The sequence below is a fragment of the Nicotiana tomentosiformis genome, chromosome 5, assembly GCF_000390325.3.
Source record: "Nicotiana tomentosiformis chromosome 5, ASM39032v3, whole genome shotgun sequence".
In the NCBI taxonomy this organism is placed as follows: Eukaryota; Viridiplantae; Streptophyta; class Magnoliopsida; order Solanales; family Solanaceae; genus Nicotiana; species Nicotiana tomentosiformis.
The window spans coordinates 92,840,773-92,854,453 of record NC_090816.1 but is presented as its reverse complement, the minus strand read 5'-3'; the positions used below and the strand labels follow the sequence as shown (position 1 = coordinate 92,854,453).

Here is a 13,681-nt window from a genome sequence, read left to right as displayed (position 1 = left end):
CTGTGGGTTTTATCTTTCCACCCAAACTTTTGGGATAGAAACTTCCAAGATCTTTGCTCCACAGCGGTAGACAATGTTTTTGCTACTTAATCACGGAAGTCTGGAATTTCACCAAAAACATCCATATTTGCAGAAAAATAAGAAAATATGGATAAGAAATTTAGAATTTTTAAAGAGAAAATGGTGTAGTAAAGAAGAAAAGGGAAATACTCACATGCAAAGTTTCATTTCTTAGGAAATTGCACGTTCTCTTCTCCCACTAAGGCATGAGTGGGAACAGCCACGAACTGAGCATACCAACATCGGTCATGGTCATCTTCAGGACTGACTAAGACTCTTTTGCTTCTTGCTACAAGTGTGAAAACACCCTCACGAAAAAGCTTTAGGGAATACATATGGAGGAGATGATGAAAAGAGAAAGGGGAGGAAACTAAACCCGATAAGTAACGAAGGCAAGCCATTGTCCTCAACATTATCGGGACTATTTTCCCAAGACAAATGTTGAAGTAACGACATAATTCAATGATCACTGGGTCAATAATAGGTTTGAATCCTACGATGAAAGCATAAGTATAGACAAACGAATAACCCTCACGATAAGAGGTTATTCGGTCGTCGACATTAGGGGCTGTGATTGGAAAGTCAAGTTTCCAATAACATTCACGGCGTACTAAAAGAAGAAGATCAGAGTTGATTAAAGAAGGATAGTGATCAACATGTTTAAGTGCTGCTATGAAAGAAACTTCTTTCTTTCATGCTTGACAATCAGATTTAAAAGAAAATTCTTGAGCAACGATCTCTGAAACCACAGACTCTGGTAATGGTTCATTCTAATCTCTAGTTTTAGAAGAAGATCTAGGGGTGGAAGAAGATTTAGCTTTATAAGAAGAAGAAGGTTTAGGAAAAATTTTCTGGGAAGAAGAGGTATTCCAACTCGATATAGAACCTAGGCTACGAAGCCTGCTACCTCTATTCCTACTTCTGACTAGAGCTGTAGAAGGAGGAAGTTCATATACTATAATGGCCCGACGAGGATCAGACGATGAGGAATGATTTGAAGATCGTGAAGCCATTAATAAGTATAATAGAAGCACGAAGAGAAAAGCAAAGTTGCAAAAGAATCTTAGAAGGGAACAAAAGTGTCACAACCCCAATCTCCCACCGTAGGATGTCGTGATGGCACCTAGTCTCCAAGACTAATTAAGCCTAACATTCATGAAGAAATAACGAAAGTAACAATAAAACTTCAAATTGATCAACCAGTTATCATAAAAGAATGCCACAATACGGCTAACAATAACTCCCAAAATCTAGTGAGACCGAGTCATAAGCTCTACACGAGTATACAGAAACATCCCTAATACATCAATATCTATAATAAGAGTATGCAATAGAAACTAAGACAGAGGGTGACTCCGAGGCCTGCGAACGCCGACAGATATACCTTGAAGTCTCCGATCTAAAGCTCAACTCATGGATGCCTATCCTGCTATGAAGTACCTGGATATGCACAAACAGATGTATAGAAGCGTAGAATGAGTACACCACAATGACACCTCGTAATTATCAAGCCTAACCTCGGTTAGAGTAGTGACGAGGTCAGGTCAAGACACCTACTGGAATAAATAAAGAAGATGAACAAGTGTGGTACAATATAATAATGGCAAAAAGGAAATGAAACAATGAAGAAATACATCAAGATAAGCTACACTGAAAGTTAAGGCAATAAAGACTTCAATGGAGGAAAACACATAATAAGAACACCAAGGAAACGATGCAAACAAAACACAAGTGATGTAAATGAAAGATAACAACAAGAATCATGCCCGAGGTACCACCTCGTATCTCATTTCACAGTCACAATCACAATATTTTCTTATACCACCGCGGGAGTCTTACATTTTGTTGTGAAAATTATTTTTCCGAAATAGCTACTCGCGGTTTATCCCACCTTATCACACCGCGTGGCTTCAAGTAGTTACCTTACTAGAAACACGTGTATCAATCCCACCTTATCTCACCACATGCGTATCAACCCCTATCCTTATACCACCGCATGCGTATCAATATTACAACATATCACAAATCGCACCTCAAGTGCCCAATACCACAACTTGCCAAAGAAGTCAACAATAACAATATTTCCACAATAAATAGCCCATGGCTCAACCACAATGTGTACAAGAGTCTCAACAATAGCAACTGAAATTGAATAGCTCAACAAGAATGGTATTTCAACAATTTACAGCTTTGCCTCAATGTGATCACGACTTTTACAACATCAACACGAAACTCAAAAATGAGATATTCCAAGAAATAACAACTTCAAGTAAGGTAACTCAACAGTTGAATATTTAACAAGCCAATAAGGAAACAATAACTTCAACTAAGCATGTAAGGGCAAATAACAAGAAAGGGATGAGACAAGTATTAACAATGTCAAGTAAAGCATGTAAGGATAGCTTAACAGTGATGAATATAACATGTTATGACCATTTAATTAAAGGCATGAAAATAATCTACATAGCTTAAATTGGTCAATTACATCATTTAGCTCGTGCACCCACTCGTCACCTTACGCACACGGCTTTCACGTACCATGATTAACATTAAACAATACCAATCCTAAGGGGGTAATTCCCCCAAACAAAGTTAGGCAAGATACTTACCTCAAAACATGCTAACTCAATCCACTTTTTTCGCGAATACCAACTCCGAACGGCTCATATCTAGCCAAAATAACTTTATACCATAAATACAAACAATAGGAAACCATTCAGGATAATAAAGTTGCAATGTTTAAAGAAAATCAAAAAGAAAACTCAAAAAGTCAACTGAGTGTCTCAAAACCTGACAAAACTTAAAAAATTCGAACACCCATTTGATAACGAGTTCAACCATACTAAAATTATTCAATTCTAATCTCAAATCAACCTTAAAATCCTCAAAATATTCTATGAAGTTTTCACAAATTTTCCCAAATTTTCCAACTCAAAACACTAATTAAATGATAAACATAATGATGGATTCATGTATAATAGCCAAATCTGACTTAGAATCACTTACCCCGATCAACTCCTTGAAAATCTCTCTTTAAATCGCTCAAAACTGAGATCTCTAAGTCAAAAGATGAATGATAAAATAAAACCCTCGATCTGCCCCTTTTCTACCTAGCGATTTCTCTTCTACGGTCCAATAGCCGCATTTGCGGCTCTGCACCTGCGGAAATTTCATCGCAGGTGCGTCTTTCACTTAAGCCCAGCACCTTCCGCTTCTGCGGACAAAAACCCGCTTATACGGTCACGCTTTTACGGACAAGGCTCGCTTTTGTGGAGGCTACGGTCTAACACAATCCACTCCAGGCCAGTTTCTGCAGAACTACATCCCACCTGCGGATGTGCATCTGCGCCCAGGTGTCCATACCTGTGACCCTTCTCCTGGTTGGTCCCTCTCCTCTTCTGCGATGACATACCTCGCACCTACAGAAACTCCCACTGCATGTGCGATGACACAAGACTTCAGCTGCTTCAGCAATCCTCTAAGTCCAAAATTGATCCCAATTTTAATCTGATTCACACTCGAGGCCCCTGAGACCCCGTCCGAATATACCAACAAGTCACAAAACATATAGAGAACCTACTTGAGGCCAAAAATCTCATCAAACAACATCGATTCTATGGATCGCAACCCAATCCAAACCTTACTTCCAAAACTAACGCGATTTATACCAAACCAACTCCGATTGACCTCAAATGTTTGCACAAAATTCACAAATGACACAACAGACCTATCAGAACTTCCATAATTGGAATCCGAGCCGGATATCAATAAATTCAACTCTCGGTCAAACTTCTCAACCTTCCAAACCTTCAACTTTCTAACTTTCACCAATTCAAGCCAAAATGACCTACGTGACTCCAAATCAATATCCGAGCATGCTCCTATGACTAAAATCACCATACGAAGCTATCGGAACTGCCAAAACTCCATTCCGGAGTCGTCTACACACAAGTCAAACTCCGATCAACTCTTTTAACTTAAGCTTCTAACTTTGGGACTAAGTATCCTAATTCACTCTGAAACTTACCTGAAACAAAAACCAACCAACCCGGCAAGTCACATAACCATAATATAATATAGGGGAGGCAATAAATAGGAGGACGTGGCTAAAATACTCAAAACGACCGACCGGGTCATTACATCCTCCCCCTCTTAAAACAAACATTCATCCTTGAACGAGTATAGAGACATACCTGAAGTGGTGAAAAGATGAGGATAATAGCTACGCATATCATGATTTGTCTCCCAAGTCACCTCCTCGACTGGTTAACCCCTTCACCGAACCTTCACTGAAGCAATGTTCTTTGACCTCGACTTTCGGACCTGCCTGTCCAAGATGGCCACCGGCTCCTTAACATAAGACAAATCCTTGTCTAATTGGACTGAGCTGAAATCTAAAACATGGGACGGATCACCTGATACTTCCGGAGCATGGATATATGGAACATCAGATGTACTGCAGATAGACTAGGTGGCAATGCAAGTTTGTAGGCCACCTCACCATTCTTCTCAAGGATATGAAAAGGTCTGATATACCTAAGGCTCAACTTGCCCTTCTTCCCGAACCTCATCTCACCCTTCATGGGTGAAACCCAGAGCAAAGCTCGCTCTTGAAGCATAAATGCAACATCACGAACCTTCTGATCCGCATAACACTTCTGCCTAGATTGGGCTGTACGAAGCTGATCCTAGATCAACTTGACCTTCTCCAAAGCATATCGAACCAAATTTGTGCCTAAAAACTTAGCCTCTCCCAGCTTAAACCAACCAACTGGGGAACGACACTGTCTCTCATATAGGGCCTCATAAGGAGCCATCTGAATACTCGATTGGTAGGTGTTATTGTAGGCAAACTCCGCAAGCGAAAAGAATTAATCCCAAGAACCCCCGAACTCCGTAACACATGCACGAAGCATATCCTCTAATATCTGAATGGTGTGCTCGGACTATCCGTCTGTCTGGGGGTGGAATGCTGTACTCAACTCAACCCGTGTGCCTAAATAATATTGTATGGCTCTCCAGAAATGCGACGTGAATTGCGTGCCTTGATGAGATGATAGATACCGGTACGACATAAAGTTGGATAATCTCGCGAATATAGATTTGAGCTAGCTGATTAGAAGAATAGGTAGTCACCATCGGAATAAAATGAGCAGACTTGGTCAACCTGTCCATAATCACCCATATAACGTCAAATTTCTTCTGAGTCCGTGGGAGCCTAACAATGAAATCCATGGTAATATGCTCCCATTTCCACTCGGGAATCTCAAGTCTCTGAAGCAAACCTCCTGGCCTCTGGTGCTCATACTTTATTTGCTGACAATTTAATCACCTAGCTACATACTCCACTATATCCTTATTCATTTTCCTCCACCAATAGTGCTGCCTCAAGTCTTGATACATCCTAGTGGCAACCAGATGAATGGATCACTGCAAACTGTGGGTCTCCTGAAGAATCAACTCACATAACACAACCACATTGGGCACACAAAACTGACCCTACATTTGTAACACACCGTCATCTCTAATAGAAACCTCTTTGGCATCACCGTGCTGTATCATGTCCCTAAGGACAAGCAAATGGGGGTCATCATACTGGCGCTCTCTAATGCAATCATCTAAAGAAAGACCTAGAGACCACGCAAGCAAGAACTCGACTCGGCTCCGAAACATCCAATCTAACAAACTGGCTGGCCAAGGCTTGAACATCCAATGCTAATGATCTCTCCGTTGCCGGTAGATATGCTAAACTGCCCAAGCTCTCTACCTTCCGACTCAAGGCATCTGCCACCATATTGGCCTTCTCGGGATGATATAGAATAGTGATATCATAATCCTTAAGAAACTCTAACCATCTTTGCTGTCACAAGTTAAGATCCTTCTGTTTGAACAGATGCTGAATACTCCGGTGGTCAGTATAGACATCACTAGGGACACCGTACAAATAGTGCCGCCAAATCTTCAAGGCATGAACAATAGCTGCCAATTCCAAGCCGCGGACATGATAATTCTTCTCATGGACCTTCAACTGTCTAGATGCATAGGAAATTACTCTACCATCTTGCATCAACACCGCGCCAAGGACAACATGTGACGCATCACAGTACACAGTGTAAGATCCCGAACCCATTGGCAGCACCAAAACTGGGGTTGTAGTCAAAGCAATCTTGAGCTTTTGAAAGGTCTTCTCACACTCCTCGGACCATCTGAAAGGAGCACCCTTTTGGGTAAATCTGGTCATAGGTACATCAATAGATGCTAAACCCTCTACAAAACGGCAGTAATACCCGACCAAACCAAGAAAACTCTATATCTCAGTAGCCGAAGACGGTCTGGGCCAACTATGCACTGTTTCAATCTTCTTTGGATCTACCTTAATCCCCTCACTCGATACCACATGACCCAAAAATGCTACCGAATCAAGCCAGAATTCACACTTTGATTATTTTGCATACAACTTGTTTTCTCTCAAGGTCTAGAGCACGATCCTCAGGTGCTGCTTATGATCCTCCCAGTTGCGGGAGTACACTAAGATGTCGTCAATAAACACAATGATGAATGAATCAAGATAAGGTTGGAATAAACTATTCATCAGGTGCATGAATGCTGCTAGGGTGTTGGTCAAACCAAATGACATCACAAGGAACTCTTAGTGACCATACCGAGTCCTAAAAGCAGTCTTCGGGATATTCAGATCCCAAATCTTCAATTGATAATACCCTGACCGCAAATCAATCTTTGAGAACACTCTGGCATCCTGTAGCTGATCAAATAAGTCATCAACATGTGGCAATGGATATCTGTTTTTCACTGTAACCTTGTTTAACTGCCGATAGTTAATACACATTCACATAGAACCATCCGCCGTCTTTACAAACAAAACCGGAGAACCCCAAGGTGACATACTAGACCGAATGAAACACTTATCAAACAACTCTTGCATATGCTCCTTTAACTCCTTCAACTCCGCTGGGACCATACGATATTGTGGAATAGAAATATGTTGAGTGCCCGTGTCACGCCCCAAATTCAGGGAGCGTGACCGGCGCTCAACCGAGAGAACCCGGCCGAGCAAGCCTATTAGACTTCCTTCTACCCAAACTCATCCATGAATAAAGAGGAGATGTACTCCATTAATCAATCACTGAAAATATTTTATTAACAACTTCCTTTTCATTCCCATTAATAGCTCCATTCATAATTTTCAAAACATTACGAGTTTATAGAATTAATGAAAAACATAATTTCCAAGTACCAACATTTATAGTTCAATTCCCAACATCAACCATAACCTACAACCTGTCTACGGAGCCTCTAAGTACAACTGAAGAGTAATATAGAAATACCAGCAACAAGGCCTCGGTTATACCTCAACCACAAAGTACACGAGAAACAAAAGATACATGACCCCGAAATGAAGTGGGGCTCACCAAATCGGCTGAAAGGAGTGTACTGCTATTACTGATCAATGCCACCTACTATAGAACCACCTGCATCAATTAAAGATACAGCGCCCCAGGCAAAAGGGACGTTAGTACTGTAGAATAACACTAGTATGTATAGCTAGAAATCCTCTTTCAAAATAGAATGCCCATATGATCTATACGTGGAACATATAATATAATGTAATTGAAACAACCTGTACAAACAAGGACAGTAAAAGGGGAACCTATTGTCTGCATTAATAATGTGTCTTATTAGACCGTCCTTAGTGTTCACATATCATGTTATACACTTATGCATTTCATAGACCATCCATAGTGTCTATTCATATCGTACAGCTACACCTCTTATACACAATGCACCTATGTGTTTCATAGACCGTCCACAAGATTTCATATCATAATGGATTTCATAACACAATGTACCTATGCATTTCATAGACCGTCCACAGGATTTCATAACACAATGTACCTATGTGTTTCATAGACCGTCCACAGGATTTCATTACACAATATACCTATGCGTTCATAGACCGTCCACATGATTTCATAACACAATGTACCCATGCGTTTCATAGACTGTCCACAGGATTTCATAACACAATGTACCTATGCGTTTCATAGACCGTCCACGAGATTTCATAACACAATGTACCTATGCGTTTCATAGACCGTCCACAGGATTTCATAACACAATGTACCTATGCATTTCATAGACCGTCCACACGAATTCATAACACAATGTACCTATGCGTTTCATAGACCGTCCATAGGGTTTCATAACACACTGGAAACAAAAGTACAAATATGTACATCTCATAACCTTTCACATCACATATCACCTAATACTTTCAACCACTTACAACATTATTATTTCATTGGCTCTCTTGGACATACATATGATTCTTTATTCATGGTGCAATGGCCGTATTTTATATTCCACACTTTCATTTTTTCCCTTTCATAGATCATCATCATAATTATCAACAAGTAGAATATTCTGGAAATCACAACTTTAAGTTCATTAGTAATGAAGGCTTTAAACATAATCGATTTCTTTCCAATAAATGGAGTAAAATGATTGGCAATCGAAGCACACATTAAAATCATACACAATTTACACTCACCAATATGTAAGAATGCAAAGCGCATTGAAAATTACTTACAAAGCATAGCATTAGCTAAAACAGCCACATATGGGCAAACCTTGAGTTCATAAACTGTTAGCCGATTATATTGTCGAAGTCAATTTTGGAATAGTTGAGTCAAAGCTCATTTCATAATCTTTCTCACATTATTTTATTACATCGGCACCATTGGCCACAAGTATACCTTTCACTATTGGCACGTTGGCCACACTTTATATCCCCAATTCACTGATTTCACTTCCAACCATCTTTATAGGTTATCAACAATAAGACATTCCCAATCAAGACTTTAGGTACACATATGAGCAATTAAGAGTCTTAAGAATATTGAGATTTTCTCACACAATTTGGCATACTAGCTTTCTTTTGAAATACGATTCAAGCCACAACATTTTAATACTCAACCCATACTTTGAAACTCACGGAAACATTATGGAATTCAATTTCAAGAGAGAAAGTTTAGCCAACATACCTCACTTGAGCTTCCTTACACTTTAAATGTTCCAGAATTCTTAGGAACTTCAATCTATTGTAGAAATATAACAAATCGAATCAAAATTAGGAAGATGATCATGGTTCTAGCTCATTTGAGCATTTTATCAAACACTAGGTGTGCATAAGGTTTCAATGTCCTTTTTATGAAGGATTCCATCATCCCATAACCCAATCCTTACCATTTTCAGCTCAACAATCTTCCCACAATTCTTATTGGTACATGCATGTATAAATAATAATCTCATACCCATGAATCATACTCCTAATCAACCATCTTCTACCCAAATTCAAAATTGAAAACTAGGGTATGGAACCTTACCTCTTAGATGAAGAACTTCTGGGATTTCCTTATTAATCTTCCAAGATTTGAGCAAGACTTGATGAATAATTAGCCTAGGGTTTTCCTCTCTCTAAAACACTCTCCCTTCTCTCTAAAATATCAGATTTTTGCTCAAAAATGACCCAAAGCGTGTATTTAAAGAAGTAGGGCCGGGTTTTAAAAAAACCCAAAAATAAAGCTCCAGACAGGTTCTGCGGTCGCATATGCGACTGCATAATGGTTATGCGGACCGCATATCATTCGTATAATTGGTGTCAAAAATGAAAAAAATTCTACCTGAGTCTGCGGTCACTATGCGATCCACATAACAGTTATGCGGTCGCATAGTACATCGCATAACATTTATACGGTCGCATAGTCGACCGCATAATTGCTTCCAACAGACCCAAACAACTGCGTCACTTTGAAGCCATTATGCGGTTGCATAATGGACCGCAGAAATGCACAGTTCCGCCAAAAATATTCCTTTACTTTCCCGTGCATTGTTCAACCCAAAACGTCCAAGCCTAAAATTCTCAAACACGTAAGCCTAGTCCGGCACCATGAAACATTATTTTCTTTGCAAATTTTGCAGGGCTTTACACTTAAGTTCTTCAAAATTTTCCGGGGTGTTACAACCCGGTAACAAGTTAATACCAAAATCAATATCTCTATCGAGTGACATGCCAGAAGGTCTGCTGGAAATACATATATATAGTCTCTCACTACCAGAACCGACTCAACGATAGGATTATCCACTCTGACATCTCTCTCGAAGGCTAGGTATGTATCACACCCCTTCTCTACCATTCGTTGCGCCTTAAGGAAGGACAAAACCCTAATGGGAACAAAATCCAAAGTACCCCTCCACTCCAACCGCGGTAAACCTGGCATAGCCAGTGTTACCGTCTTGGTGTGACAATCTAGAATAACATGATAGGGCGACAACCAGTCCATGCCCAAGATAAAATCAAAGTCTACCATACTGAGCAACAATAAATCAACTCTGGTCTCAAAACTACCAATAATAACTAAACACGACCGATACACATGGTCAATAACAATAGAATCTCTCACAGGCGTGGACACAAAAATAGGAAAACTCAAAGAATCATGAGATATACCCAAATATGGAGAAAAGTAAGATGATACATATGAGTAAGTGGAGCCTGGATCAAATAAGACTGGTGCATCTCTATGACAAACCGGAACAATACCTATGATAACTGTGTCTGATGCAACAACCTCTGTCCTAGCCGAAAAAGCATAACATCTAGCCTGGCCTCCCCCTCTAAGGAGACCCCTACCCACCTGACCTCCACCCCAAGCTGGCTGTGTAGGTGGATCAACAACTGGAGTAGTAACCACGGCCTGACAAGTCAGGGGACCTTGTGGAATGCGTGGAGCCTGAGTAGTTGGTGGAGATGTATTCCTCTTAAGTTTGGGACAGTCTCGCACCATATGAAGAGTATCACCACACTTGAAATAAGCTCTCGGATGACGTGGCTGCTGAAACTGGGTCGGGCCTGTTTGGTTGGACTGACCGCTGAAAGCACCCCGTGCAGGAGGTGCACTAGACAGTAGCGGTGCATAATAGGCAACCCGAGACTTGTAAGTAGCCGGAGAACCACTAGAAGCTGGAAGTGCTGAATGAACTGGACGATTCACATAGCCTCTACCATTACAGGCTACAATTGGGGCAAGGGAACCACTGTATTTGCTAGATTCTCAAGGCCTCCCTGTCCTCTCCCTCTCGATCCCGCATACCCTCCAATCTCCGTACGAACTCCACCACCTGCTGATATGGGGTATCTGTCTCCAACTCTCGAGCTATGCTAAATCAAATACCATAGTTGAGCCCCTCGATATATCGACAGACTTGCTCTTTGACTATGGAAACTAAGGCAGGTGCATGTCTGGACAACTCACTGAATCTGACAGCATACTATGACACTGTCATAGTACCTTGGCGCAGCTGCTCAAACTCCATGCACCATGCATCCCAAAGGCTCTGGGGAATAATCTCTCTCAAGAACATCTCTGAAAACTAAGCCCACGTGAGTGAAGCTGCATCGACTGGGCAACCCTCCTTGTAATCCCGCCACCACTGATACACTGGACCCGGCAACTGGAATGTAGTAAAAGCAACCTCGCTCATCTCCACAATACCCATGGTGCGAAGAGTACGGTGCCACTTCTATAGAAAACCTTGTGCATCATCTGTAGCTAGGCCACTGAAAGTAGAAGGGTGGTACTTCTTGTACCTCTCAAGTCTAAGGTGCTCCTGCTCCGATGTTGCTACCCTAACCTCGGGTTGAAATGGAATAACCGGCTGCACTGGTGTAACCTCTGTGACCTAGTCAACATGGCCCCACTGCTCTGGGGTATGAGCTATGGGAGTCTGGTCTCCTCCCCTAACCTAAGATGTGACTGGTGCAAGTGGAATCAACCCCGCTTGAGCTAGAGTACCAAACATGCTCAAGAACTGTGCGAGGGTCTCCTGAAATGCGGGGGTGGCAACAGGCGCCTCAGGTGCCTGCCACTAACTAGAGCTACTAGTGGCTCCTCTATCGCAGCTCGGGCAGGTGCTCTAGCTGCACCACGTGCCCCTCCTCGGCCTCTACGCCGGCCTCTCGCGGGTCTAGTAGGGGGCGCATGTGTCTGATCGTTCGATCCAGCGGTGCGTGTCCTCACCATATATGAGAGAATAGAAAGACAAAAATTTCGAATTTTGAAGTCAACAAATTCGCATGATAAGGAATTAAAGAAGTGAAGTTTCCTAACAGTTCCATAGTCTTTCGAAGGTAAGTACAGACGTCTCCGTACCGATTGAAGGCTTTTGGTAATCAGACAGAGAAGGTAAAGGATAGAACGGAAGACACCTTTGCTAAGTAGAACTCAAGGGCTACTGAAGAGATTCAAAATTTGGAAGAACTTTTGAATAAAAAAGAAGTTTATGAGGGTGATTTGGTTCAAACATTGGCTCTAGCCCAAGAAGATCTCCGCTCCCCTTTCGACAAAGTTAAGTTCCTTGAGGCTACTCTTGAACCATTGAAAGTTTCTAATAAAGCTTCCGAGGCTGAAAAAGAAGACTTGAGCGCTAAAGTGGAAAAATTTGAAAAAGATTACGAGGCTCTTGAGGATATACTAACTCTAGATGTGAGTTGGGCCTTCTTGAACACGCATCTTGAAACTTTGACCGAGGCCAGCCAAGAAGGCTTTGACCTCGAGGCTAAGATTACCAAGGCTAACGATGCAATCGAAAGTATTCAACAATGTCAAAGTTTCTCTACACCCATTGTCGAAAGTTCCAAGGGTGATTTAAGCAAAGACGGTTTAGAGGCTGATCTTGGTGATCCCCAACCTTCGTATTCTCCTCAAGTTGATCCTTCTGCTCCTTCTGAAGATGCTCCTTAGCTTTTATTAACAATATTATTTGGATGTTTTTTGATTTGTTCCTTGGAATATTTTATAAACATCAATATTAATGTTTAATTTTAACATATTTTATATTTGTTTTTGCTCTTTAATATTTGAGCTTTTACCTGCATTATCCAAGTAGAATAAATGCTTTAATACGCCATGACTAAATATACACGGTCTTATTTATAAAATAGGGCCCTTTTATATAAACGACACTGATGAAGATGACGTCTCATCTTCATATAGGTGTAAAAATATGAGATATGAAGTAATTTGAAGATGTTTTTTTTGAACTTTCGAAACATATATTCATGTACATCATTTTCATAACTGTTTTCTTTATAGCTGGTTTATAGGTACAAGTATAATATCCTGTGACTATATTTGTATCCTTAACCTAATATCTCTTGGGAATTTTCTATTGAATCTTCAATTTCCTGTTAATTCTTCAGTTCCTCACCTCCCATTCAATATTTGAGCTTGAAAATTCGCCATTTTAAGGTTTTTTGGCCATTGAGCTATGATGTTTTTACGTGTATTTTTTCCATATGCATAGTCTCCCCAATGTTTGAACTTTGAAGTATGAAAATTTGAACACTAGATCATCTCCCCTCTATGGTCTTTTCCCTAAAAATGGAAATACACACATGAATCAGAGGTAATATTTTAGATGATGACTGCTTAATCCTTCCCATCATAATTATTTTAACCTAGACCGAGAATAATTAAGTATTACACATGTCTTTTGGGTCTAATATCCTCATTTGGTACGAGCTAGCTTTTTGCCTATTATC

General features: G+C 40.7%; 1 protein-coding gene across 1 annotated transcript; it reads right to left on the bottom strand.

Moving 5' to 3' along the window:
* Nucleotides 1–5,923: 5,923 nt before the first annotated feature.
* LOC138892797 (uncharacterized) lies at nucleotides 5,924–11,502 on the bottom strand. Its single transcript, XM_070176536.1, has 4 exons — nucleotides 11,430–11,502; nucleotides 10,671–11,152; nucleotides 6,780–6,886; nucleotides 5,924–6,266 (listed from the first exon to the last, which is right to left on the bottom strand). Exons 1-4 carry the CDS (start codon nucleotides 11,500–11,502, stop codon nucleotides 5,924–5,926), a joined length of 1,005 nt encoding a protein of 334 aa, XP_070032637.1.
* Between the last annotated feature and the right edge of the window lie 2,179 nt (nucleotides 11,503–13,681).

What these genes read in the sequence shown, in the direction of transcription:
- LOC138892797 (XM_070176536.1), bottom strand. Translation starts at nt 11,502, where the DNA reads ATGTTCTTGAGAGAGATTATTCCCCAGAGCCTTTGGGATGCATGGTGC. An exon ending in TTATCATAGGTATTGTTCCG is followed by an intron (nt 6,887 to 10,670) that starts GTTTGTCATAGA and finishes AACTATCGGCAG; the next exon opens with TTAAACAAGGTTACAGTGAA. An exon ending in AAGATTGATTTGCGGTCAGG is followed by an intron (nt 6,267 to 6,779) that starts GTATTATCAATT and finishes TGCTCCTTTCAG; the next exon opens with ATGGTCCGAGGAGTGTGAGA.